Source organism: Saccharomyces kudriavzevii (assembly GCF_947243775.1).
Source record: "Saccharomyces kudriavzevii IFO 1802 strain IFO1802 genome assembly, chromosome: 16".
NCBI lineage: Eukaryota > Fungi > Ascomycota > Saccharomycetes > Saccharomycetales > Saccharomycetaceae > Saccharomyces > Saccharomyces kudriavzevii.
The window spans coordinates 455,519-481,761 of NC_079287.1; the positions used below are offsets into that span (position 1 = coordinate 455,519).

The 26,243-nt window shown below is 39.7% G+C and overlaps 13 protein-coding genes across 13 annotated transcripts; 6 read left to right on the forward strand and 7 right to left on the reverse strand.

Moving 5' to 3' along the window:
• Positions 1-1,439: 1,439 nt before the first annotated feature.
• Positions 1,440-3,104, reverse strand: SSN3 (cyclin-dependent serine/threonine protein kinase SSN3; the record flags this gene model as incomplete). Its single annotated transcript, XM_056231810.1, has 1 exon — positions 1,440-3,104. One exon carries the CDS (start codon positions 3,102-3,104, stop codon positions 1,440-1,442), a length of 1,665 nt encoding a protein of 554 aa, XP_056085592.1.
• Positions 3,105-3,518: 414 nt separating this feature from the next.
• On the reverse strand, positions 3,519-4,115 carry MRX11 (Mrx11p; the record flags this gene model as incomplete). Its single annotated transcript, XM_056231811.1, has 1 exon — positions 3,519-4,115. The coding sequence occupies one exon, from the start codon at positions 4,113-4,115 to the stop codon at positions 3,519-3,521; it is 597 nt and encodes a 198-aa protein (XP_056085593.1).
• A 299-nt stretch (positions 4,116-4,414) lies between these two features.
• Positions 4,415-7,423, reverse strand: ISM1 (isoleucine--tRNA ligase ISM1; the record flags this gene model as incomplete). Its single annotated transcript, XM_056231812.1, has 1 exon — positions 4,415-7,423. The coding sequence occupies one exon, from the start codon at positions 7,421-7,423 to the stop codon at positions 4,415-4,417; it is 3,009 nt and encodes a 1,002-aa protein (XP_056085594.1).
• A 235-nt stretch (positions 7,424-7,658) lies between these two features.
• Positions 7,659-8,606, forward strand: SKDI16G2300 (uncharacterized protein; the record flags this gene model as incomplete). Its single annotated transcript, XM_056231813.1, has 1 exon — positions 7,659-8,606. One exon carries the CDS (start codon positions 7,659-7,661, stop codon positions 8,604-8,606), a length of 948 nt encoding a protein of 315 aa, XP_056085595.1.
• A 351-nt stretch (positions 8,607-8,957) lies between these two features.
• On the forward strand, positions 8,958-9,491 carry MET31 (Met31p; the record flags this gene model as incomplete). Its single annotated transcript, XM_056231815.1, has 1 exon — positions 8,958-9,491. One exon carries the CDS (start codon positions 8,958-8,960, stop codon positions 9,489-9,491), a length of 534 nt encoding a protein of 177 aa, XP_056085596.1.
• Positions 9,492-9,837: 346 nt separating this feature from the next.
• Positions 9,838-10,311, reverse strand: EGD1 (Egd1p; the record flags this gene model as incomplete). Its single annotated transcript, XM_056231816.1, has 1 exon — positions 9,838-10,311. The coding sequence occupies one exon, from the start codon at positions 10,309-10,311 to the stop codon at positions 9,838-9,840; it is 474 nt and encodes a 157-aa protein (XP_056085597.1).
• A 961-nt stretch (positions 10,312-11,272) lies between these two features.
• PMA2 (H(+)-exporting P2-type ATPase PMA2) lies at positions 11,273-14,116 on the forward strand (the record flags this gene model as incomplete). The annotated part of the gene is made up of 1 exon (XM_056231817.1): positions 11,273-14,116. The coding sequence occupies one exon, from the start codon at positions 11,273-11,275 to the stop codon at positions 14,114-14,116; it is 2,844 nt and encodes a 947-aa protein (XP_056085598.1).
• A 1,032-nt stretch (positions 14,117-15,148) lies between these two features.
• SKDI16G2340 (uncharacterized protein) lies at positions 15,149-15,661 on the forward strand (the record flags this gene model as incomplete). Its single annotated transcript, XM_056231818.1, has 1 exon — positions 15,149-15,661. One exon carries the CDS (start codon positions 15,149-15,151, stop codon positions 15,659-15,661), a length of 513 nt encoding a protein of 170 aa, XP_056085599.1.
• A 147-nt stretch (positions 15,662-15,808) lies between these two features.
• Positions 15,809-16,645, reverse strand: SRL4 (Srl4p; the record flags this gene model as incomplete). The annotated part of the gene is made up of 1 exon (XM_056231819.1): positions 15,809-16,645. One exon carries the CDS (start codon positions 16,643-16,645, stop codon positions 15,809-15,811), a length of 837 nt encoding a protein of 278 aa, XP_056085600.1.
• A 716-nt stretch (positions 16,646-17,361) lies between these two features.
• SVL3 (Svl3p) lies at positions 17,362-19,815 on the reverse strand (the record flags this gene model as incomplete). Its single annotated transcript, XM_056231820.1, has 1 exon — positions 17,362-19,815. One exon carries the CDS (start codon positions 19,813-19,815, stop codon positions 17,362-17,364), a length of 2,454 nt encoding a protein of 817 aa, XP_056085601.1.
• A 685-nt stretch (positions 19,816-20,500) lies between these two features.
• On the reverse strand, positions 20,501-21,519 carry PHO85 (cyclin-dependent serine/threonine-protein kinase PHO85; the record flags this gene model as incomplete). The annotated part of the gene is made up of 2 exons (XM_056231821.1): positions 20,501-21,401; positions 21,503-21,519. The coding sequence occupies 2 exons, from the start codon at positions 21,517-21,519 to the stop codon at positions 20,501-20,503; spliced, it is 918 nt and encodes a 305-aa protein (XP_056085602.1).
• Positions 21,520-22,027: 508 nt separating this feature from the next.
• On the forward strand, positions 22,028-23,731 carry TRM44 (tRNA (uracil) methyltransferase; the record flags this gene model as incomplete). The annotated part of the gene is made up of 1 exon (XM_056231822.1): positions 22,028-23,731. The coding sequence occupies one exon, from the start codon at positions 22,028-22,030 to the stop codon at positions 23,729-23,731; it is 1,704 nt and encodes a 567-aa protein (XP_056085603.1).
• Positions 23,732-23,990: 259 nt separating this feature from the next.
• On the forward strand, positions 23,991-26,204 carry SUV3 (ATP-dependent RNA helicase SUV3; the record flags this gene model as incomplete). The annotated part of the gene is made up of 1 exon (XM_056231823.1): positions 23,991-26,204. One exon carries the CDS (start codon positions 23,991-23,993, stop codon positions 26,202-26,204), a length of 2,214 nt encoding a protein of 737 aa, XP_056085604.1.
• Between the last annotated feature and the right edge of the window lie 39 nt (positions 26,205-26,243).

Here is a 26,243-nt window from a genome sequence, read left to right on the forward strand (position 1 = left end):
TAATAGGAATAGATTGATGCTTTTGGGGCGATCAAGACTTGTAAAGGATGTTTTATGTGTCCATGTCTTTTGTCCAGAACTTTCTGATACAATCGATACGTGAGTGCCCACATAATTCACCGGAAGAAAATATGAAGGCACATATTGGTTGTTCATACGACATCAGCAGTAACGCTATTATTACAAGCTAGGTAATATTATCTATTATAATTCCTGCAGGCCAATTGCCCGTTGTGTACCTGAATGTCTATGGCGGTGTATTATAATGATGCGTTATTGCTATAGACGGTAAGGTGACAATACAACCTCAAGACACAGTGCTATAGCCATTGACACAGTCACCACCTCGAAGGTCGTTTCTTATCTATATAAGGTGAACGAGTTATTCTCGCGTTCTTGACTGTGTCAGTAATCATGCTTGTCTCTAAAAACTTGGCGGTCCACAACGTATCCTTCGCTCACGTCACCTATTCAGAATTCAACAGAAAAGTAAACCATTGTTCAACTAACAACATGAAGGAAAGCTGGTGCCTCCAGAGCGGCGGCTACTGAGGCCAGGATAATTTCAAGTATTAACAGTACTGGTAAATGCATGCACCCATTTTTGAGATCAAAACATTGTTCCTTCTTTCTCGACTATCAAGCTATTCTACTTATGTGCAAATGCAATTAAGCTGTATATTCGTCGAAGGCGCTGGTTTGGGAATCAACTATATAAGGAGTTTTCAGTGAACAGTTCGAAAACTGAACAACGCGTGTGTAGAAGTACCCAAATCTAATTGATCGAATGGGAATAGAATGTTTTTTTTCTTATTGCCGTTATATTATTGTATAATACAAGTAATAAGATTGGGTACGAGGTTAAGCAAGAGAAACATTCATTCTGTTGATTATTGCTGATTAGACAGATGGTAGTTATGAAACATGACGATTACAGCCAGAAATACATAATTTCAAACTCTTGTTTCATCAAGAAAGAGAGAGTAGCATTGTATCAGCAACGTGTTATAAATGATGGGAATAACTAGTCCTTCCTTGAATTACGTAAGTGCTAGCCCATTAAAATCTATGTTTACGGACGGGCCCTTTTTTGGATAAACCATCCGAGGCAGCTTAAATACGGGATTCTGCAACACGTCCTTGGGCAGGGGTTGGACAATATATTGAATATATAGGAGGGATAGCATTGCGTGAGCTGGTATTGATACATTAGCAATAATCTACCTTCCCGACCGACGTTTTAGGAAATGCTAAAACCTCCTGGTACTACCTGAGAGGGTAACAAAATGACCGGGTCCTTGATGCCCCATCTACCACACAAGCTACGGTCAAATATTCAAACGGTATGTACGTTTGATTGTTACAGTTAAAAAAAATTTGATGAATATGATAACAGTCCGCATGCAATAAAAATGTAGATTATATAAAAAGTAAAAGGCCTATCTTCTATTTTTTTTTCGAGATGGCTCATCTGATGCATTATTTCCTGATACTGCTGCGGCTGCAGCTGCAGCTGCAGCTAAAATCCTTCGGTTAACTCCAAGTCCACCCAGAGCATTTGCAGCGGCGCCGGCAGGGATTCCTGAAGCTTGTGCGTTATTTTTGGTTCTTGATCCGAGATTCATGATATCATTATCGTTTGTATGGATTCTTCTCGCCGGGTATTTATAAGTTAGCCCTTCAAATACATTATCGCTGACGGGAGTATCACTTTCTGTAAAGTAACTATGTTCTAAGGCATCAAAGGCATCAATCCTTTTGATTGGATCATAATTTAACAAGTGATAAAGTAAGCTTAATGCATGCTTGTCCCTCCCTCCTGCGGAATGGTACCATGTGGCCAAGTTATCTCTATACTTCGGAAACTTCGTAATTTGATCATACTCCGGATATTTCTCTAAATAAGGCCAATTTTTTTGGTCAGGAGCGCCAAGGACTTCTAGAATCCTCTGCAGTTGATTTACTTGGAATGGAACTGTCTTTTTAGAGTCTAATTTAGCCTCCTCGCCCTTGAATATGGGTTGCAGGCCTATCAGTTCAGCGAAGATACAACCGACAGACCACAAATCAACCGCGGGAGTGTAATGTCTTGCCCCCAGCAGCAACTCTGGTGCACGATACCAAATAGTGACGACCACCTTATCCCCTGTATAAAGAGTTTGCAGCATATTGTGGAATTTTCTTGCAAGCCCTAAATCGCCAATCTTTACACACCCATCTATAGTGACCATTATATTTGCAGGTTTCAAATCACGGTGAAGCACCCAATTTTGATGAAGGTACGACACGCCATCCAAAAGCTGCCACATAATGGATCTGACCATTCTTGGTGGTATCATCCTTTTTTCTGGATGAGAGTGAAAATGAATAATTTGCAGCAGATCATGCTCGGCGTATTCATACACCATATGAACACACTTCCTTTCTAGAAAAATTTCCACTAACGTAGTTAAATGCTTATTGTGCAATTCTCGACATAACGCCATTTCTCTACAGGCACTCTGAGAGATACCTGTATAATGCAACTGTTCGACACCGTCTTTCTCCGTTTTGAACTTCTTGATGGCGTAGAATGCCGTCAAAGGTTTTTTTGTAGCAATCTGCTTTTGCAAATTATACTGAGAAGATCCATCATCCCTCGTGGTTCGTACTCTGCCGGGAGTTAGTCTTTCATCCTTGAGTAAGGTTCTTCTTAATGCATTCGGAATTGCCTGCATGTTCATCGAAGAACTCGATTTTGATTGCGTGCCGTCAAATTGTGGAACTTTTGCATTGGTGCCACTCAAATTGAAGCCATTAGCTGCATTCGTACCAGAGCTAACTTGTCTTTTTGCTTTGTAAACCTTACCGTAAGTGCCCGCAGCAATGTAGCCAATAACTTCATATTTTTCTAAAACCGATATTCTCATTCTATCTTTTCTTGCCTTATAGGGTCCAATAGTGAAAACGTCATTGTTGGCCATCAACATCGGAGGTTTTCCATGCACGCTTCCAATTGTGCTTTTCTTCCCCACCAATGATTGAGGTTGCTGTCCTTGTACCTGCATAGACCTTTGATACATTGGCTGGTAAGAGTTCTGAGCTCTATCCTTGCCATTATACATTGCTCTTTCTTCCTCTCAAAAACAGAATAGGGCTTAACTTCAATCTGTAAAAACAAAACCGCCACCTCTAATATTTTTTTCCTCACCTTCTCTCTTCCTTCTGGCCCTTCTTGTATCCTTTTCGTTAGCAGAGATTGTTACGATATTTCTTTAGGTATTGTAACAGGAAAAGAAGTGCAACTTATTATCAAACCAACTAGTTCTTCAAGGTTTTGTTATGTACTATTTATTTTCGTGCAAAAACACTATAATTTCCCGTAATCAGAACTTTCCAAGAGAGAATCAAAAATGCTCAAAACACATATTTAACGAAATACAATGTATTGAGAGCCTATAAATCATATGCCGAATCCGCAGCTTCAACTGAAAACAATGATCCGTTTCTAGGCAGAAAAAAAAAAAGGAAAAAAAGAATTACTTCTTAATGAGGTGCCTTAATCTTTGAAAAGGAAGCAGCAACCATTTACCAAAGTATGGCGCTCCCCAGATACTAATACAAATGCGTACCGGGTATAATAACTTCACAGTAACATAAGCTATCGTACCGGATAAAATCAGCTTATTTTTGTTGATACATTCCTGATATCTCTTACCAACAAATTTCTCCATAGCAGCATGACAGTTCTCCATTAGCCCATTCAGGAGGCTGGGCAGCTTAAGATCGTCTGAAATATCGAGATTATAAAGTAGCCACCATAGTAGAAACAGTGGTAGTATAGCTGTTACCTCATGTAAGATGAAAAATGATGTGAGGGTTGGGACCGTCCCAGCCTCACTAAGTCGATCGAAATACTGTGAAAATTTGGGATTCTTATTCAACCTCGTCAAAAGCCGCGACTTCGATATTATCTTGTGCAGCCTGTCCTCTTTTCTTTTCGCCGGTTCCGCACTCTTTGATGTGAATCTTACTTGAGTTTGACCTCTGAATCCCACGCCTGCCAATGTAGTAAATTGAGGTGGTCTTTTGAGTATGAATTCCAACGACCTATTGAAAATAAATCTAGACTTCATTTATAATTGAATGGGCTCGAAGAAAAGTGCAATTGTTGCCAAACTCCCTGCTGAAAATGCTTTAGATATAACGTCTATCTTTACATGGTTTTTTAGAGGCAGCATTTTCATATCTCTCTTCTTCGCTTCCAATTCGTATAGTCCGCTGAGAGCTAGTAAGAACAATAGGCCGAGATCCTGCATGAAAATTTCTGCAGAATCTGTCAATGAATAGTTGTTAAATACAGGAGGATTTCTATTACTTCATAAGCACCAACCATTGGTACTTCTATATATATACACGATAAGATACACATCGATCAAGATGTCTTTTTATTTACGACCTCTTCACATCTATCACATAATGTATCCTCTTCCGTTGAGTTGGATTTCCAACATCTGGGGCAATTATGTCTTTTGCTTCGTTCAACCAAGATCTGAACGTTTGTTCCGCTTCCCAATCCAATGATTGGTAAATCATTGTGATCAATATCGGCTGGTGATATTTCAACAGCAGATGCTTGCAAAATGTCACAAAGCTCACTAGAACTGAATGGTAGGGAATGATTGGTGAAGACAGTAACGTGACTTTGCGCAGTTTTTGTGATTCCCTCTTCTAAACTCAAGCTCCTGAATTCTTTCTGAAACTGTTTTGCAATTCTCAGCTCGGATTCTTCAAAGGAACTATTGGTTTCTGGATTTATTTCGAAATGAGGCCATTTTTCGCGCATCGGACTGATACTCATCTGTTCCTGTGCTTGGAACCATCCTTTAGGGACGTATTTCCATACTTCTTGGACCATAACAGGCAAAATTGGTGCAAGAATTGCTCTATATGCATTCAGTATATGGAAAAGCGTAGTTTGCACCTGCTCTCTTTTCAAAGACGATATTTGATCGGAATAAAGAGTATCCTTCGAAACATCAAAGTAAAACGCTGACAGGTCATTATTCAAGTGGTATTGAAGGGCAACAAGGACCTTGGAAAAGTTATAATTTTCATAATGAGTTCTTGTCGTGTCTAGCAATTCGTTTACCTTATATAAGGTATATTGGTCAACACGGCGTAGTTCATCAGCGGGTAAAAGGTTAAAGTTTGTAGAATTCTGTAAATTACCTAACAGATAACGGAATGTTAGTCTGATTTTTTTCAAAGCTTCTCCTACATGTTTCATCACAGTTGGACCAACCACTATGTCATTAGTAAAATTAGATTGTGCTATCAGGTATCTCAAACCGTCAACACCTAAAGGTGGTAATCCTAAACATTCATCGCCTTGAATAATCGCCTCGGGAGAGATTGTATTCCCCACCGATTTTGACATTTTCAAGCCGTTTTCATCCAAAGTAAATCCATGGGTAATCACCTCCTCATATGGCGCGACAGATACATTACTTGATGCTGTTTTCGTCAATAATGAACTTTGGAACCATCCTCTATGTTGGTCAGACCCTTCCAGACAAACTTGGTATAATGGATATGGCAATTTCGTCAATTTCAATTGTTTTTCATAGAAGTCCTTGATTACGCTCCACGATGACCCACTATCAAACCACACGTCCATGGTATCTAGAGAGCGGGAGTACTCATGCGCCACTTCGTGATATTTTTCCGGTAACCATTCTTTCATGTCATCATCTTCATTATTAAACCAGGCATTGATTCCTTTTTTTTCGATTGTTTTGATAGCATGTGCCAAAGTTTCAGAATTCATCAAAATGGCATCCGGTTCACTTTTTTTAAAGAAACTTGGAATAGGAATTCCCCATGAACGTTGTCTCGAGATACACCATTCGTTTCTACTTTTAATAAAGGAGGAAAGTCTCGTGTATCCTCTTTCAGGATGGAACTTGACACGTTCAATACCTTCCAAAGCCAAATTTTTAACATCATGCAGATCTGTAAACCATTGCGGAGTGGCTCTTATTATGACAGGCTTCTTGGATCTCCAGTCATACGGGTAGGAGTGTGTGTATTCGTGGAATTTATATAGTAAATTCAGGTCACTTAGCTTCTGTAAAATGACATTTGCAGTTTCTATATCTAAAACTTGCTTTCCCATCGATGCGTCTTTTTCATCTCTCATGAAACATCTTACAGATTCAGGAAGTTCGTTCAATTGATAACGGCCTTCATGATCCACAGGAGAATAAATTTCAAGATTGTTCTGCATACCAATTAAATAGTCATCTTGCCCATGCCCTGGTGCTGTATGAACCAGCCCTGTCCCTGTACCACTGGTAACATGGGTGCCATTTAATAAAGGTCTACGAACATTATCGTTTGTTAGGCGATTTTGATAGTACAGCCCATGTAGGTGGGTCCCTTGAAATTGTTTGATAATCTTGTATGATCCCATTGGCAGGTTCAATTCATCAATGGAATCTGTTTCCACTACAATAAGCTCGTCGCTGATGCGCAAAATGGAATAGGAAAAGTCTTGATTGAAACAGATCGCTCGATTAGAAAAAAGAGTCCATGGAGTACTGGTCCAAATTAAACAGTATATAGGTAAGTTGTTAGTTATCCCTAGCTTCCTGCATAAATCTCGGTCAGATTCTTTCTCTAAAGGAAACTTAACATAAGCGGCAATGGATTTATGATTTTCATTATACTCTAGTTCTCCTTCTGCTAGAGCAGTTCTGGTTTCCGTACCCCAATAAACTGGCTTATTTTGTCTCTTAATCAATCCTCTGTCAAACATTTCTTTAAAGATGTTTAATTGATCGATTTCGTAATGTTTATCCATTGTGATGTATGGAGTTTCCCAGTCTGTCAAGATAGCAAATTGTTTGAAAGTTTCTTTCTGTTTCTTTATTGCCTTTTGTGCATGTTTTGACGCCAGCGATCTAATTTTTAAAGGCGATATTGATTCAATTTGTTGTGCACTCAAATCCTTTAAAGCCTTTATTTCAATGGGCAATCCATGACAATCCCAGCCAGGTTTGTAGAAAATGTATTTTCCCTGTGAGAGCTGATATCTATTGATAATATCCTTTAAAACTTTATTCAAAGCATGTCCGAGATGTAGGTCGCCATTCGCATAGGGCGGACCATCATGCAAAATGAATAACTTTTCGTTAATGAACTTCAATTTACAATCGATTGTACTGAGCTTCGAGAAATCCTCAAAGAAATCGTCTAGTTGCTCTTTATAAACTACCTGTGAGGATTTTGGTATTAGTTCCCTCAATGATGTGTCTAGGTTTGATCTGTTCGGGAATTTGGTCTTGGGCAGGTTCAATGTCTTTTGAAAGGCGTGTTTAGCAAAATATCTCTTGTTGATAATGCTGCGGATTTGCCGAGGCAGAAGCCTAGCGCTATTCATAGGTAGTCGAGGAGCCTTTTTAGTATATTGGGGTCGCTTAACTTTTAGTCTTGGCTCTACTAGATATGCCGTTTTCCTGCAGTTTCTTAACTCTTCGGCGGAAAAAGAATTCTACCTCTTCTAAAAAGGACTTTTATTGTTTATAGAAGCATAAGAAACTGTGAGGATGACAACAGCATCGCCACTGATATTGAAATTTTGAATCTTAGCAAAATATAGTTGCTCAAATTAGAGGATGCTGGGTGAGGAGTATAGTGTGTGCAGCGCAAGTAGCATGTCACCAACAGAGTTGTCCATCAAAAACCAGAAAATAGTGTTGAAGAAGTTCATGATAGAGCATGTGACAAAGGGGATCATGCAACGGTACGCAAGCGTACTGGTGACTATAAGTAGCGATAGTACGAAGATTACTGGTTTAAATTATTTGAAAACAGCCAAGTTTTTGAAAATAATTCTGCATAGAGCCAAATCATCGCATTTGCAGTTTAAAAAAGTTTGTTGCATTGTAATAAAATTTCTGGATTGCTGTTTGAAAGAGACAAATTATATGAGGTTTCTGAAGTACAGTTTACACAAACTTTTCGTTGCAGCCTTTATATTAAGTGTGCCAAATGTCGTGGGCGATGACGGTGACAGGATAACTACAAGGGATGAGATATACCATTCTTATTCCAAGATAACAGGATTATCATTGGAAGAGGTGATAAACTGTTGTTCTATTGTGAGACCCGTCCTTATTCGGCGGAGTAGGCAACAACGCAAGCACATGATACCTCGCCGTGATCGGAATTCCTACTTTCCCAGAAGTACCTTTATGAGGTCTCATTCATCAACGTCTTCTTTTCTCTCTACAGATGGGACCGCTAACAACCCACTTGTACATACACATGCATACTCACTTCATAGTCCTTCCGATGGGGAAGATCGCGATCGGCGGAGGGAACATGGAGAGGTAAATAGCATGGAGGCGGATGTCGGTACGTATCAGCATACCACGTTTATATCGGCCACACCAAACGTTTTACATTCCAGATCATTGATGGAGTGTGGAATTGAACCCACACAGACAGTAGACTCTACTGAATCGTCAAGTCAAAGTAACGGATATGTTTTGCAAACCGAATTACAGGAGTTCAACAGCATTGGTAGAAAGTTAGTTCAAGACTCTTTTAGAATAGTCTAATCTAGCTTACTGTGTCGTCCATTATTCAAGACTTGTTTTTTATTTGACCTATGGTTTCTTGAATTAAAGACGAAATATACATGTATACATATATAGGAGAAAAAATGAGGGCAAAACTCACATAAGAATTTGCAGAAAATCTAGGATCACTCTTGAGTCCCTGGCACTGCAAGCTGCTGCTGTACTTACGTAGGACATTTTTTCTTGTTCTTCCCTTTTTCTTCTTTTGTCTGATGCAATGAATAGCAAAAAAAAAAAAAAGTAAAATTAAAAGCCGTTCCTCCATACGTGAAGGACGTTGGTTATTCATGAGCTAGGCGCACATATACATTCTTTAGTCTATATGTGGTTATGAAATCGGCGAAAGACATGAATGCAGATGAAGTTTTTCTCAAACAAGCGGCAGAAGCTATAGCGGTAACCTCATCGACGCCTTCCAATACGGACCCCATAATACATGAACTACTACAGAGGATTCGACAGTCCAGTCCACTAAGCGCCGTCATACCACCACAGGAAAATATTTCAAACCTAGAAGCGCCAGAAAATATCACGAGAGGGCTCATAAAGGACCCAGAGACGCAAACAAAAAATTCCGGAGAAAGTACTCACGGCAAAGAGTACTCGCAGCTTTACAGTTGTGCGAAATGCCGGTTGAAATTTAGCAGAAGTTCAGATCTGAGGAGACACGAGAAAGTGCATTCGCTGGTACTGCCCCACATCTGTTCAAATTGTGGCAAGGGATTTGCCAGAAAAGATGCTCTGAAAAGACATTCCAATACACTGACCTGTCGGCGAAACAGGAAGAAATTATGTGAAGGTTCAGACGTTGATGTAGATGAGCTCATCAAGGATGCGATAAAGAACGGTACCGGCTTGTTGTAAGGCAAGGGGAAACCATGCTTTGCCGCCATTAGCATATGTACAAACGCAGTAAATAGATAGATATATATACTTTAGTCATTGAAGTAGAATGGAAAGAATGTTGTAATTTTTGCGCAGCTTTGGTGGAATGTTCTATTCTTCTTTCAACTTTTTCCGCACAAAACTGGCGACATTCGAACCTCATCATTTCACGTGTACAGCATAGTGTGGTATGTTCTTTTTTTTTTTTTTTTTTTTTTGCAGAAAACAGTGCTTATATTATATGTTCTAGAGATGCTAAAAAAATGAAAAAAAAATGTAACAAAATAAGTTTTTTATTTAACGTTAAAATTAAAGATTAAATTATTTATTCGACGTCAGCATCAAAAGTTTGGCCTTCAACTAATTCGGGAATGGCTTCATCCTTCTTTTCAGCATCGGCTGGACCCTTGGCCTCGTGTTTTTCCATTTGGGAAGCCAATTGGGACAAAGCTTGAATAGCTTCAGGGCCCAATTGAGAGATGATACCTGGAAACAAGTCTTGCAAGTTCTTTTCCTGTGGAAGACCGTAGAAAACGGAAGTGTTGTGTTGTGCAGCAACTTGAACACCCACCTTGTTGAAGTGCATAACCTTACCGTCTTCCTTGAAGAAGTTGGCTTCGGCAACGTTGTCAATGGTGACAGCGTGTAACTTGGCTAATTGACTTTGCAACTTGGTGTCGTCTTTGTTGGCACCGGCGGAAGAGCCGGCCTTCTTGTTAAACTTTCTTCTAGTACCACCAACTTTGTTGTTGGCAGACAACTTTTGTAGCTTGGCTAATTTTTCTTGGTCAATTGGCATTATGAATTGTGGGTCACGTTTGGTGTATGATGTTCCTTTCCGAAAGACACTAGTAAAAATACTCGTTTTCTTATTATAAAGGAGGGGTTACCACTTTAAGAAGCAATTGCATCTGTTTCCACTACGAAATCTTCCAAGGCCAACGAAAAATTTCGAAAATTTTCTGCTTTTTTTTTTCAACGTCTGCCGTACAGAGCGACTAGAGGAAGAAAGTTTGAGAATTCTCCATTACCCTGAGGCACCATCGAAAAAGAAAACTAAATCCCTTTTACCCGCCCCGCCCGTACCTGCCAAGTGATTAACTAGTAATCACGCTTCTCCTTGAATCAGGACCGAATCAATTGAGTAACGATATATGCCAACCTGCCACGGCTGTCCGTGGTGTAGGACCCAGACATCGATGACTGCAGCGTCCATTTCTGCCCGCATTGCTGCTTCAACCTTTCGGTTCGAGTGGAAATTAGGGAAGTCGATGATGAAAAAATATGCGAAGAAGAGGAAGAACAAGCCGTGAGAAAAAAGAAAAAAGGCCTAAGCTCTTCTCTCCACCAAAATCGTCGAGGGAGGGCAAAAGAAATTTTTGTTTAAAGGGAATTACAAGGTCAGCATCGATGGAGCAGCTTTTTCTGAGAAAAGCGGACAGGAGTGGCTAAATGAGTGGCTAAAAGAGTGTCGAAGGGGGAAATGGTTATCGGTGAAATCATATTTGTTAGTGCCTAGCTATGAATTTACTTCTTGTCGGCGTCCCCTAAATGTAATGGGTAGTAGAGGTGGAGACTCTTTAGTTATATAAAGGCATATCGCATCTCTTTTCGTTATCTGCTCTTTGCCCCTCAATTCTTGCCAGGTGGCCCAAGCTGCTCAAAGTACAGTGCTTTATTAACACATCTATATCTTTTTTCAATTTTTTTCTCAAAGCTGTGTGCTAGTACAATTCAAGCAAGAGAAAATCATTTGCACCATGTCTTCTACCGGTGTGAAGCAGAACAAAGAGAAGCTGTCGAGGAAATATCTCCAGGCAAGCGAAGTCAATCAGCCTCCGAATAACGCCGCTGCGTCTTCGTCTTCATCGTCTTCTACATCAACGTCTGCCTCGTCATCGCCTGCAGCTGCTCTACGCAAAGCCGCAGCCGCTTCTGCCGCTAATGATTCAGACTCAGATGAAGACATAGACGAACTAATTGACGAATTACAATCCAACTACGGTGACCACGATGAGTCCAGTGAAAAAGAGCTGCAGACCGATGGAGCGCATGCTGGCCAAAGAGCGATTCCTGAAAAGGACCTTTCCACAGACCCTGCGTACGGTTTGACTTCGGATGAAGTCGCCAAGAGAAGAAAGAAATACGGGCTGAATCAGATGGCCGAAGAAAATGAATCATTGATAATAAAGTTCTTAATGTTTTTTGTCGGTCCGATCCAATTTGTTATGGAAGCTGCTGCTATTTTGGCCGCCGGTTTGTCTGATTGGGTTGACTTCGGTGTCATCTGTGCCTTGCTGCTATTAAACGCTTCAGTCGGGTTCATCCAAGAGTTTCAGGCCGGTTCCATTGTTGATGAGTTGAAGAAGACCTTGGCCAATACGGCCACCGTTATTCGAGATGGTCAATTGATCGAAATTCCAGCCAACGAGGTGGTTCCCGGGGATATCTTAGAGTTGGAAAGCGGTACGATTGCTTCTGCGGATGGTCGTATTGTCACTGAAGACTGTTTTTTGCAAATCGATCAGTCGGCCATTACCGGTGAATCTTTAGCCGCTGAAAAACATTATGGTGACGAGGTTTTCTCCTCATCCACTGTGAAAACCGGTGAAGCCTTCATGGTTGTGACTGCCACAGGTGACAATACCTTTGTCGGTAGGGCGGCTGCCTTGGTGGGGCAAGCTTCTGGTGTGGAAGGCCATTTCACCGAAGTTCTGAATGGGATCGGAATTATCTTGCTGATTCTGGTCATTGTTACTTTACTGTTGGTCTGGACCGCATGTTTCTACAGAACTGATGGTATTGTTACAATCTTGAGATACACTCTAGGTATTACTATAATCGGTGTTCCGGTCGGTTTGCCAGCTGTCGTTACCACCACCATGGCTGTGGGTGCTGCCTACTTGGCTAAGAAACAGGCTATTGTTCAAAAATTGTCTGCTATTGAATCCTTGGCTGGTGTCGAAATCTTGTGTTCTGACAAGACAGGTACTTTGACCAAGAACAAGTTGTCTTTGCACGAACCATACACTGTGGAAGGTGTTTCTCCAGATGATTTAATGCTGACTGCGTGTTTGGCTGCCTCCAGGAAGAAGAAGGGTTTGGATGCTATCGATAAAGCCTTTTTGAAATCCTTGATCGAGTATCCAAAGGCTAAAGATGCCTTGATCAAGTACAAGGTTTTGGAATTCTACCCGTTTGATCCCGTCTCCAAGAAGGTAACTGCTGTCGTGGTGTCTCCAGAAGGTGAAAGAATTGTTTGCGTCAAGGGTGCTCCATTATTCGTCTTGAAAACTGTCGAAGAGGATCACCCAGTTCCAGAAGATGTCCATGAAAACTATGAAAACAAAGTTGCCGAACTGGCATCTAGAGGGTTCCGTGCTCTAGGGGTTGCTAGAAAGAGAGGTGAAGGTCACTGGGAAATTCTTGGTGTCATGCCATGTATGGACCCACCTAGAGACGACACCGCTCAAACAATCAATGAAGCTCGGAATCTCGGTTTAAGAATCAAGATGTTAACTGGCGATGCTGTCGGTATTGCGAAGGAAACTTGTAGGCAACTGGGGCTCGGTACAAACATCTATAACGCCGAAAGATTAGGTCTAGGTGGTGGAGGTGACATGCCCGGTTCAGAATTGGCTGATTTTGTTGAAAACGCAGATGGTTTTGCTGAAGTTTTCCCTCAACACAAATTTAGAGTCGTAGAAATTTTACAAAACAGAGGTTATTTGGTGGCTATGACCGGTGATGGTGTTAACGATGCCCCATCTTTGAAGAAGGCTGACACCGGTATTGCCGTCGAAGGTGCTACCGATGCTGCCAGATCTGCTGCTGATATTGTTTTCCTGGCTCCTGGTTTATCTGCTATCATTGATGCTTTGAAGACTTCCAGACAGATTTTCCACAGAATGTACTCCTATGTCGTTTACCGTATTGCTTTGTCCTTGCATTTGGAGATTTTCTTAGGTTTATGGATTGCTATTTTGAACAACTCTTTGAATATTAACTTGATCGTTTTCATTGCTATCTTTGCGGATGTTGCCACATTAGCTATTGCTTACGATAATGCCCCTTATGCACCTACACCGGTAAAATGGAACCTACCAAGATTGTGGGGTATGTCTATTATCTTGGGTATCGTTTTAGCTATAGGTTCTTGGATCACTCTAACTACTATGTTTTTACCCAGAGGTGGTATCATCCAAAATTTTGGTGCTATAAATGGTGTCATGTTTCTACAAATCTCACTAACAGAAAATTGGCTGATTTTTGTTACTAGGGCTGCAGGTCCATTCTGGTCCTCAGTTCCATCCTGGCAATTAATTCTTGCGGTCTTCGCCGTCGACATCATCGCTACTATGTTTACCTTATTCGGTTGGTGGTCTGAAAACTGGACTGACATTGTCACTGTTGTCCGTGTCTGGGTCTGGTCTATTGGTATCTTTTGTGTCTTAGGAGGATTTTACTACATGATGTCCACATCGGAAACCTTCGACAGATTGATGAATGGTAGGTCATTGAAGGAAAAGAAGTCTACCAGAAGTGTCGAGGACTTCATGGCTGCTATGCAAAGAGTGTCTACTCAACACGAAAAGGACAGCTAGAAATGCTAAACACTAACTATGGCTCTTTCTAACTTAATTTTTGATTTCCCCGATTTTCCCGATTTTCGTTCCAGTTCTTTGGTATTGAGAAATTAATACATTATAAAAAATACAGTAGTAAACAAGAAATAAAACCTCTGTGCTGTGCCTTCAACTATAAACTATTTTGATATCATTGAGAAAGTAGGGTATAAAGACCTGAAAATCATCAAAGAGCACCATGTTTGTCGGTTACATTACACACGAACGCACACACACACACACACATATTCGAAACTGATCGATTCTTAATTGGTTTGATGAGAATTGATAAGCGTTAGCAGATGTATCTTATTTTATTCTACCTAATTGTCTCCTACTCCAAAAAGAAAAATTCACACCACTTACAACAAAGTATTCCAATATAAAGCACTGTTCCTGTAGCGCATGTTAAGATGACTAGACAGTGTTTTCTCGGAACATTAATTTAATTTAATTCCCAACTTATAATATATATAATGCACACTTATTCACACACAAGCATATTCGTTCATTTTATTTCAAGTTCTTCTATATGTTTGCATGTTTTTTATTATTGTCACGGATCTGTATATGCGCTACTCTTCCCGCGAAGATGAAAATTGAAGATTCAAAACTTCGAGATCTCAAACTTCAAGGGTAATGAAAAGTTCTTTTTCATTGATAGTGCTGATACACAATGAAAAATTAGTTATCGAAGTGTCCCTGCTACTATGATATGTCTTAGGCGTAACGAAGAAGAGAGAGCAGTGTAAAATAAAGGTGAAGCCAAACGAAAAGTATTGTCATTATCACAAGTGGCAAGATGCAAATTGTACACCGGCAACGAATGAAAATGGGCGGAACAAACCGGGATTTATTTACATCTATACATATAGTAACCTTTTTGAATCTTACATATCTGAAAAGAAACGAGAACTGAAATGGTTATTTATAGATGAATCAATAATTCTGGCTAATGGTCAGAAAAAGAAACAATGGGGAAATGATGACTTTATTCTATGCAAGATAGGTATGACCAGACGAGAAACGGTGGATTTAAGGCTCTTAGAGTGGCAAAATACGTGTAAGCACCCAATCATAAACCTGACGCCAGAAAAAGTTAATAAACTGTATCAATTAAAATTGAAAAGTACGAATAAAAATACTAGATCGAATAAGGTATTATCTATTTCTTTATCAAACTTACAAAAAAAAATGGAAAAACTTTTCATCAAAGATAAGAATCATTTACCCAAGCCCCCTTTCCTGGAACATAAAGTATCAAAACTTTACACTTATAAAGACGGTGGGTATTTCATTGACGGAAAGGGTTCGATAAGGTTGCCAGATATCGAAAATGCCATTCACAGATTCTTATGGAAGAAATATGGAAAAGGATTAGTCTATTGTTATGGGTGTGACCCGAGTGGCAAGAAAAGGCATACTGAATGGTTCAATGTGCCTGTACTAGAATTACCATCTGTATTAGGTATTATTGATTCTTTTTGTCACGAAGGAGAATCCCCCTACGCTGGATTCACTTAGAAAAATTTTTTAGAATATTGAACTATTCACCAACATGAGAATTAGTAGTGATATTGTCTTCTTTGAGAATATCTTACATAAGTATATGTTCTTTTTTGTAGTATTACTAGTGGTGGTTAATCCATTTTCAGTTTTGGGTAAACAATTCTAAGTAAATTGGTTTCTGAAATCAGCCACCAAAAGAATGTCGCCAATTGACTTCCTGCTTTCGAGGATGGTATCACCATACCTTCCCTCAATTAGACAGTGTAGAAGTCGTTTTGAAATGGTCGGAGAAAGCTTTTCCCAATGTTCTTCGCTTTTAAAGTTCGGTAAATATGCGAGTAGCGTTTTAACATTTAAATGACTATCCTTCAAGTTAAGCTCAGAGGATATTCCATCGTGGAAGGAGTTTATACCACATTTAGAGGTAATGAAATGTGTGCCTGATTTTGACGGTTTTAATGTCAATACCGTTGATATGTTGACAATGTAAAATCTTTTGGGTTTTTTTGGGACCCCAATCTGTTCTCTTGGAAAAAGACTACTTATACAGAATTTGGTTATTAATATTACGCTTTGTAAGTTATATCTCACAATTTTTTCGAAATCACATAATGATTCTTCATTAAGTTTTAAAAATTGGTCTTCCTTGATAAGAGTAGATTCTATTCCCTCTTGCATGTTGTTGATGAGCACTGTAGGGTATATATCCAACTGTTGCAGGTTAAGCATGGATTCTTCAAGGCACTCGATATCACTGAAATCTTTGCACGGAATAAAAGTGTACAGTTTGGTATTACTCCTTGATATAGGATTATCTATAATATCAACATTTATAACTCTTGTGTGATACTCTTCAGTAAGGGTTTTACAGAGCTCGATTCCTAATTTGTTTGAGGAGCCACCGATAATTAACACTGTATCATAACTTGGATGGAATTTTTTCCCTAAACCGACATGTTTATAAAAACTTATCAAAACTTTATAAATCAATTTTTTCATGGCGGATTCTTTGTGGAATCTGATCTCTATCTCTGGGTATTTTGCTTAAAACACACGTAACTGTTCCATAATTTCTCTCCGCGTCACAAATTTGTATTTGTATTTCGCTTAACTATCTGGGCGTGACAGAATCACGGGACGGACCTTTCTGAAAATATGGATTTCGCAGTATTTCAGTATATCAGTGACGCCGTGTTTCTTACAGTTTTGAAATGCATGTACATGTCCAGATTTATAGCCATCAATAAGTCGGTCTACATGGATGTTGAATGGTATCGTGCGGTACAGCCTTTAAAGTCGTTCTTCATGTCATATTAAGGCACACGGTGCAGGTTAAGTAATCATGATTTATCAAATTAGAAGTACATACAGAAAGAAAAGTGCATAGTAAATAAATATGTGTAAAAATTTATGATACAAGGAAAAGAAAACACAAAATAGCTGAAATCATCTTTTTCAAACCTGCGAACAGAAAATATTGATAATGAGTAATAAAGGTTTTGCTGAATAACATTTCAAAACCAACCAAAAACAGAGTAAAAACCAAAAATCATAAATAGAACAGAACTAGTGACAATTCAACCCTATAGCAAAAAAAAAAACAACTCAGGATAATAAATAATAGAAAAAAAAAGATTTAGCAGATACAAAGACAAAAGAAAACAAAAACATTTACAAAACGTTTACATGCGTGTTCATTAAGCTGTCGAAGAATATTATCTTTTTGATTTATTTTTCTTTTTGAATAAGCCAAACCTTTTCTTCTTACCGTGAGACTTTTCCTCATCATCAGCAATATCTGTACCAGGCGAAGCCACATCTGCCATTAGGCTTGATGAAGATAAAGTTGGAGTACTCGGGGCTGAGACAGAGCCCGTGGGAGGAGCTACGAAGTTTCTAGGATCATTTATATCCATAGTACTGCTTGAGTTGTTGTTTGGGCCTGTAAATTGCATTGCATTGTGAACCACTGAGTTGGTAGAAATATCTGGGTTGCTATTGCTATTATTAACCTTGTTAGTATTATTTGTGATTTCTATCATGGTACTCGAGCTAAACTGCCTTTGTGCGGGAACGTGGTTATTGGGAGCAGGGGGTTGGTTGTAGGTATTGTTTGGTTTGGCGGCGTGTGGCGTATTAAGTTTGTTTTTGGATTGTTGTGATCTCAATCTATTTTGGTTTACAATACTATGGTTGGGCATTGAACTCAAACGAGTTTGACTTGAACTGTTTGGTGGTCTGCCAAAATCGCTCATGTTTATACTGGAAGGATTACCAATATTGGGCATATTACTATTTCTATTCTTCCTACTTGTGGGTTTGATAGAGTGTGAGTGGTAAGGTTGTACTTGCACTGGTTGCACTTGCTGTTGCAAAGGTATGGCAGAAGGTTGTTGGGCATCATGTGTAGCCATACCTGCTGCTGATATTGGGTCTACAAAGTGCCCGGCGGATGCAGGTTGGGGTATAGACCCATTAGTGCCGTGCATCCCTCTACTACTGGAGCGGATATTTGCGGATTGTTGTAATTGAGGGAAGGAAGGCTTTCTTGGAATAGAATTGCTGCTACTGTTATTGAACCTTTGTTGTTGCAATGCCCTTTTCTGGTACTCCAATTCACGTTCTTGTAGCTCCAATTCTTTTTTACGGAGTTGCAGCTCACGCTCTTGCAGCAATTTGTCATTGGAGCCATTGTCCTCCTCAAAGGTCTGTGAGTGAAAAGATAGTGGCGAATTGATCTGTGGTTGCAAGCTCACAGCAGTTGGTGGGGATTTCAACGGAGAGTCGCCATAGTTGACACTATATAATGCCATATCTTCGATATCTCTCAAATTCGGAGTTCCTGTTGCCTTATATTCGTTAATATTTGGTTGGTTTGTCGCTTCGGTTGGAGTAACCACTTCAGTTGATGCTGGAGCTTCGGCTTGAGTTTTAAAAGCAACTTGGTACTTCTCTTTTGCATCGTTGGTTTCCAGTTCATGTTGTTTGGCTTGTATGACTAATTCTTGTCTTAATTTATCAATTTGGCCTTCTAAAATGGAGATCTGATTCTGTAAAGCAGTTTCATGCTTTTGCGATTTTTGCAAACTTTGCAGAATTTGTGTTTTTTCATTTGATCTGATAAACAACTTAGAGACACCGTTATTTAATCTTTCAAATTGGGACAAGACGGAATATAAGAATTCTAAGTACGGAGTCTTGATACCAAAATCATCAGCCAATAGGATAGTTTGTAACAGCAGGATATCGATATTCAATGGCGTTGTTTGATGAATGAAATGGTAAACCAATGCAGGCGGATTATTTGTTGATTGATATGAATTCTTCCACAAAGATAAAAGGCCGTTTTCATTATCATAATTACTATTTAACCTAGCACCCATAGTCTTAGCCACGGTAATGATTTCAGTGACCAACCCGGAGATTAAAGGCTTAGCAATGATCTGCTGGTCTAAGTCACTCGGGTTTTCCTGTTCAAACATGATTAACAACGGATCGAAACAAATCCGGGATATGGCCAGTTTCCATTGTTGTGATAGGAATTCAATCGAAGAAAAGTTACACAAATCGATTTTTATGTTGGAAAACAGTTTAGCGAATAGTTTCTCAAAAGTGGTCAATAGTGTTGTAACGCTGGCGGAGTATTTTTCAGTATTAGACTTACTTTCACCCAGGTAAATTGTGTTTTCGTTTATAGTACCAGGAAACTGTCTGAATTGGTTTGGACCAATTTGACGAACATCCAAGTCAGTTAAAATACTGAAGACGCTTATATGCGGAGAATCCATTGATAACTTAACAAACGGTTCCAATTGAATGAACCCACTGCTTTCCAAGAGAATCTTGGTGTTCGAATCGATTATAGAGGCCAATTTGGATGACAACGAGGAGAGTTCCTGCAAAGAGGGAGCACTCATTATGATTATATCAAAAACGGGTTCACCGGGTTTAGAACTTAAAGCCTCGCTCAAGTGTTCAATAGAAGTAAAATGATTTTCCAGTTCAAACCGGTCCTTGCCATAGCATTCACTTTCAATCTCAAATTGACATGACTTCGAATCGTTAACGTGATAAAGCTCAATATTCTTGGCCAGCTGGAATCTTGAGGTGTAGAACAAGATATTCGGGTTGTTCCCAACAGTCAATACTCGAAGTGACGAAGATGACATAACTGGAACGTGTGCGAGGGAAGGCAAAGCGAATGGATGTAAATAACCGTGGTAAGCTTCACGCCGTTATAGTTGTGAATAATGCGAATAGAAAAAAAGAGAAACAGGGAAACGAACTGGTACGTATGTGTCTTCCCTTTCTGTTTTACTCTTGATCTTGCTTGCTATGTTCCGATCAAGTACCAAAAATAGCTGAGTGGGCTACGAGCAAGAAGGCCAAGACCAAAAGTGTTCTTTCTTTTACTTATTTGCCGTTTTAAAATAAACAAACAAATAGGTTCAAAGAAACAAGAATAAACAAACAACGAGCGCCAACGGAAAGGAGCAACTTTGCGTTCCTGCTTGCGTATGCGTGCACGTCTGCTTTCCCACTTGACACAACACGAAGACCGAAAACAACCTTGAATGGACTGAATGGACCAACATTCGTTGTTCGAGAGATTTTCCAGTTTCCTTTTTTTTTTTCACTCGGCATAAACGAATGAGAATAAAAATTTTTCACGTTTTCCCGTTCCGGGAATAAAGCGGGTCGCTTCCACGGGAATAACAGTTGCAAGTAAGCCAAGGCCATACAGTCTACCAGATAGCAGTGGCGCAGTGTAGTGTAGTGTAGTGTGTTTTATGGATGATGATTATCTTATATATATATTTACACATAGGTAATAAATGTAGCGGAAGGACGGCATTATGGGGTGTGGTGGTAGTACTCTGCGAACCAAGGATGATGCAAAGCTTGCTTAGCGCTCAACCTCATGTCCGGATTCAGCTGTAGCAGCCCATGTAGGAAGTCCATGAGGTTCCCGTCTAGCGGTTCCTTGGTGTGAGGTTGCAACACTTGGCGTAGATCTCTTGGTGTTCGTTGCTGGATGTTGGGGTTGTATTTGGGCAACTTTGTTACGCCAGGCCACAGGGACTCGTTGGGAGTGCCCATTATGTCGAAGATCAATTTCAGTTGCTCTTCGTCATTGGTGCCTGGGAACAGCGGCTTACCCGTTATCATTTCCGCAAGGATACACCCACAAGACCATATGTCGATTGATGTGGAGTACGTCCTGGATCCCATTAGCACGTCCGGAGCACGGTACCACAATGTGACGACTTCGCTAGAAAACGTGTTTACCGGGATACCAAACGCACGGGCAAGACCGAAATCTCCCAGTTTTAGTTGTCCCTTCTTGTTGATTAACAGGTTTTGAGGCTTCAAATCCCGGTGTAGGATCTTGCTTTCGTGGCAGAATGCTAGTCCTTGCAGCAATTGCCACTGGAAGTATTTGACCAAGTTTAATTCAAGCCCTCGTGGCGTATTACCTACGGTGCGGGAATCCATGTATTTTTTCAAATCATTGTCCATGAATTCAAAAACCAAGGTCAACTTGTTCTCTGTGTGGATAACATCATAAAGTCTAACGATGTTTTCATGCTTCAATTCTTTCATCAGGGAAATTTCACGAATGGCTGTAGAAGGTGTACCCTCCTCCGAGTCCAATTTTACCTCTTTCAGCGCAACGTACACCCCCGTGGTCTTGTTCAACCCCTTGTACACCGTAGCATACGTACCGTTACCAAGCTTTTCTAACTGCTTAAATCTATTCTTATAGCTCGAGTTTGTTTGTTTTTCGCATACATGTTAGTACTGATGATTTCCTACTCCTTAATTTCCAATCAAAGCTGCTCAAAAATTACATACTGTGAAGAAGATGACATCGAGATTGCTAAACTTTGCCTGTCTACTGCTCTTGAGGTTCTAATTAACAGACAAACGCTACATATTAAGATTGTATTCCTCTTTGTTATCTTTCAACCAGAGGGATACGGGTCTGCAAATCTACGTATATGGTGATTTATATAGAAAATGAAGTACTCACATACCTACACCCCCAAGTATACATCTTGAATGGACGCAAGTTACATTTTATTCAGTCCAGGCTATCTTCTCTTTGTCACCTGTCCATTGGGCAGATGTTGGTGGGCCTCAATTAATCGTTTTCGCGTCCTTGCATTTCTTTCTTGTTATTTTGATTTTGACAGTGCACTCTTTCTTCACCTTTTTGTCCTCCATATTAAAAATTTCATTTTTCTGGAACTTGAAAAATTCCGATGACATTATTTCTCTGAAGTGAATCAGATACAATGCAATTTTTACCACTCAAGATAAAGGACACATTTGATCAGGCTACATCGCTATCCTGTAACATTTTTTCTTTTTCTGAAGATGACTGACGATGGTAGCGCACAAACTTCAAAAAGCAACCAAAATCAACATAAGGACCGCTTCAAGTTTATTGTAAATGATAAAAGTATTTTGGGACCTCAATGGTTAAGTCTTTACCAGACAGATGGGAAAGTGACATTCGCCAAATCCCATTTTGAGCAAGCAATGATGAACGTCATTAGGGAACCAAATATCAACTCCACCGTTATATTAAGAGCCGATATTTTGAAAGAAATCAACCATGCTTCAGAAGCTGGACCTGAACTGAATTTTGATGAAGCCGTATTGAAAAAGTTTGAAATTGAAAACAGCAATGGCAGCGATGAGGAGGATGTCAAAAAGATAAACATTGAAGATTTAAACATAAGGGCATGCGAAACCTCTGAAGACCTAAAATTGTCGCCCGTTCATGAATTTGTGAGAAGGATTATTCCAAGAAATTTCTATAAGGATGCTATTATAAACCAAACGTGTTTAATCCTGAACAGTAAGGACCCCGCTTTTCAGGAAACCTCGTTGATCATATATACGCCACACATCAACTCTGAAAGTGATTGTCCCTTTTATATCCCAAGAACACAAAGTGTAGGCATTTTGCTACATCAATCGATTCTTTCTGTACATTATATCCGCTTTCCCGAGGATGACATTACCTTTACGGATGAATCCGAGCGTGTTGTAAGAACCGCTTACAGGCTATTGAAAACTGCTAATAAACACTCAAAGGGTGTCATGCAGGGCTATGAGAAAAAAGTCAACCACGATCAAGTGGTAAATAAAGTCAATTTCCAAAATACTTATATTGTGCTGAAGAAAAAATACTCCAAGTTTTTGGTGGAAAATTGGGCGGAATCCACCGACCCAAAAAAACACGTATTTGAAGATATAGCTATTGCCGCTTTCTTGATTGAATTATGGATCAAAGTGTACGGTTCAGATTTCCGTTCCAAGATGCAGTTTAGAGATTTGGGATGTGGTAATGGTGCTCTTTGTTACATTTTGCTAAGTGAAAATATAAAAGGACTAGGTATAGATGCAAGAAAACGTAAATCTTGGTCTATTTACCCATCCCGAGTTCAATCATCGTTAAAGGAGCAAGTTATAATACCCTCTATTCTTTTGAGGCCTCATCCTGCTTTGAAAAGGCAAGTACCCCATTTAGAACACAATGGAAGATTTTTCCCAGTAAAGGTCACACACGAGGTAATTGCCCCGGCAACGGTTGTGTATTCAAGCGAAGACCTACTAAAGTCTCCGCAGGTTAACACCGCAGAGTTTCCTCCGAATACCTTCATCATAGGTAACCATTCTGATGAGTTGACTTGCTGGATTCCATTGCTGGGTCATCCATATATGGTTATACCTTGTTGCTCTCATAACTTCTCTGGCCAAAGGATCCGCTTTAATGTGAGGAAGCGTTCATCGAGGTCGAATGAAGTCAAGAACCAGAATAATAGCAAAAGCGCTTATTCTGGTTTAGTGGACCACGTTGAATATATCTCCTCTCGTGTAGGTTGGAAGGTAGAGAAAGAGATGTTAAGAATACCAAGCACTAGAAATGCTGCTATCATAGGCGTGGAAAACGAGAACTCGAAGCATTTTCCAACCCAAGCAGTGTATGATATGATTTGGGAAGATGGAGGAGCTGAAGGTTGGATTCAAAACACAATGACTCTATTGAAAAGAAATCCAAGAAACCATTAAATACGGATGCCTACTTATTAATTGTATGTACGTTCATTTATAGACTAACCAGATATCGTGTGTACGTATAGGGCAATATAAACTTTTTTTTTTTTGGTTTTCACTCATAAAATAGCTGGTTACACTATAAATTATGTTCATGATTTCTTCGCCCGATGCGTTAGATTATGAAGAAGTCAAAATGCTATAATCTAGCACCTTCAAATAAACAGACTTTGCCGTGAAAATAAGAGATTTTTGAGGAAGCAATAACCTCAGTATGCATCTTGCTAAATTCAAAGTGAGTGCTTCTTCACTCCGATCATTCCGATTGTTAGTATTCGTTAAGAAAGCACATTACCATCACGGAACCCATGATATAGATCTATTCCATGACAAAAATTGGATTGTCAGAGGGCCCAAATTCCTCCATTTGCCTGAAAGTGAGCGGACAAAACTAGACATATTCCAATTCAATATCAATCGAGGTGAAAGCGACAATGTTTATCTGCAGGATTCCTGTTTCAAAGATAATCTTGACAAAGCGATGCAATTCATCTATAACGAAAAATTATCATCCTTGGACGCCAAACAAGTACCGATAAAGAATCTTGCTTGGTTGAAGTTAAGAGATTCTATATATCAACAACTAAAAGATCCGAGGCAGCAATCTCAAACTTACGTACCTCCGATAAGTGAAATTATACATCCTTCCTCCCCAAATAACTTAGTCCCATTGCTGATAAATTGCAATAAAATCAACAACTCCATTTGGAAAGCAATCCTGAAAAATGGCCAGAGCAACGATATTAGCACTTTGGATAAATTTATTCACATTTTGCAACAAACTTTCGACCATACGTATGAACAGAATATATTACCCATGATGATGAATGCAAATGATACAGATGGCGCCCACAATGTTGATATAACAAATCCGGCGGAATGGTTCTCAGAGGCAAGAAAGATTAGAAGGCATATAATCATGCATATTGGACCTACAAATTCCGGTAAAACCTATAGAGCACTACGGAAACTAAAATCCGTGGACCGCGGATACTATGCAGGACCATTAAGATTATTAGCGAGAGAAGTATATGATAGATTTCAAAATGAAAAAGTCAGATGTAATTTGTTGACTGGCGAGGAAGTTATTCGCGATTTAGACGATAAGGGAAATCCGGCGGGGCTTACCTCAGGCACGGTAGAGATGGTGCCAATAAACCAAAAATTTGATGTTGTTGTTCTTGATGAGATTCAGATGATGTCTGATGTGGATCGTGGTTGGGCTTGGACAAACGCACTGTTGGGTGTAGTCTCCAAGGAGGTTCATCTTTGTGGTGAAAAGAGCGTTCTGCCTTTGGTCAAAAGCATCGTTAAAATGACCGGCGATAAACTGACAATTAACGAATATGAGAGATTAGGAAAATTAACCGTTGAAGACAAACCCGTGGTAGATGGTATCAAAGGTTTACGTAAAGGAGACTGTGTGGTTGCATTTTCGAAGAAGAAAATCTTGGATCTCAAGCTAAAAATTGAGAAGGATACCAGTTTGAAAGTAGCTGTAATATATGGTTCTCTACCACCAGAAACGCGTGTTCAACAAGCTTCCCTATTTAACAAAGGAGAATATGATGTAATGGTAGCATCAGATGCTATCGGTATGGGGCTAAATCTATCTATTGACAGAGTTGTGTTCACCACGAATATGAAATATAATGGTGAGGAACTAATGGAAATGACCTCCTCCCAAATCAAACAAATAGGTGGTCGTGCGGGAAGATTCAAGTCTAGATCCACCAGTGACGACATTCCTCAAGGTTTTATTACCAGTTTCGAATCGAAAGTCCTGAAAAGTGTAAGAAAAGCTATAGAGTCACCAGTCGAATATTTGAAAACTGCCGTTACGTGGCCTACAGATGAAATATGTGCTCACTTAATGACTCAATTCCCACCAGGTACGCCGGCTAGCGCCTTGTTGCAAACTATTTCAGATGAGCTGGAAAAAAGCTCTGACAAGTTGTTCACCCTATCTGATTTGAAGAACAAGGTGAAAATCATTGGATTATTCGAGCAAATGGAGGATATTCCATTTCTCGACAAACTGAAGCTAAGCAACGCTCCCGTTAAGGATATGCCTATGGTCACAAATGCGTTTACGAAATTCTGTGAAACAATAGCGAAGAGGCACACAAGAGGTCTATTGTCGTACCAATTGCCTTTCAACCTGCTGAACTACAATTGTATACCCAACGAAAGTTATTCGCTGGAAGTTTACGAGTCATTGTACAACATCATCACACTATATTTCTGGTTGAGTAACAGATACCCAAACTACTTCATTGACATGGAATCTGCCAGGGACATGAAATATTTCTGCGAAATGATTATCTTCGAAAAACTTGATCGTTTGAAGAAGAACCCCTACGCACGCAAGCCATTTGCCCCGACAAAAGGCCACTTTCCTTCTTCGAAAAGAAGATCCCATACATAAATACGATATACCCTGTAAATATAAATACCTACACCGCCT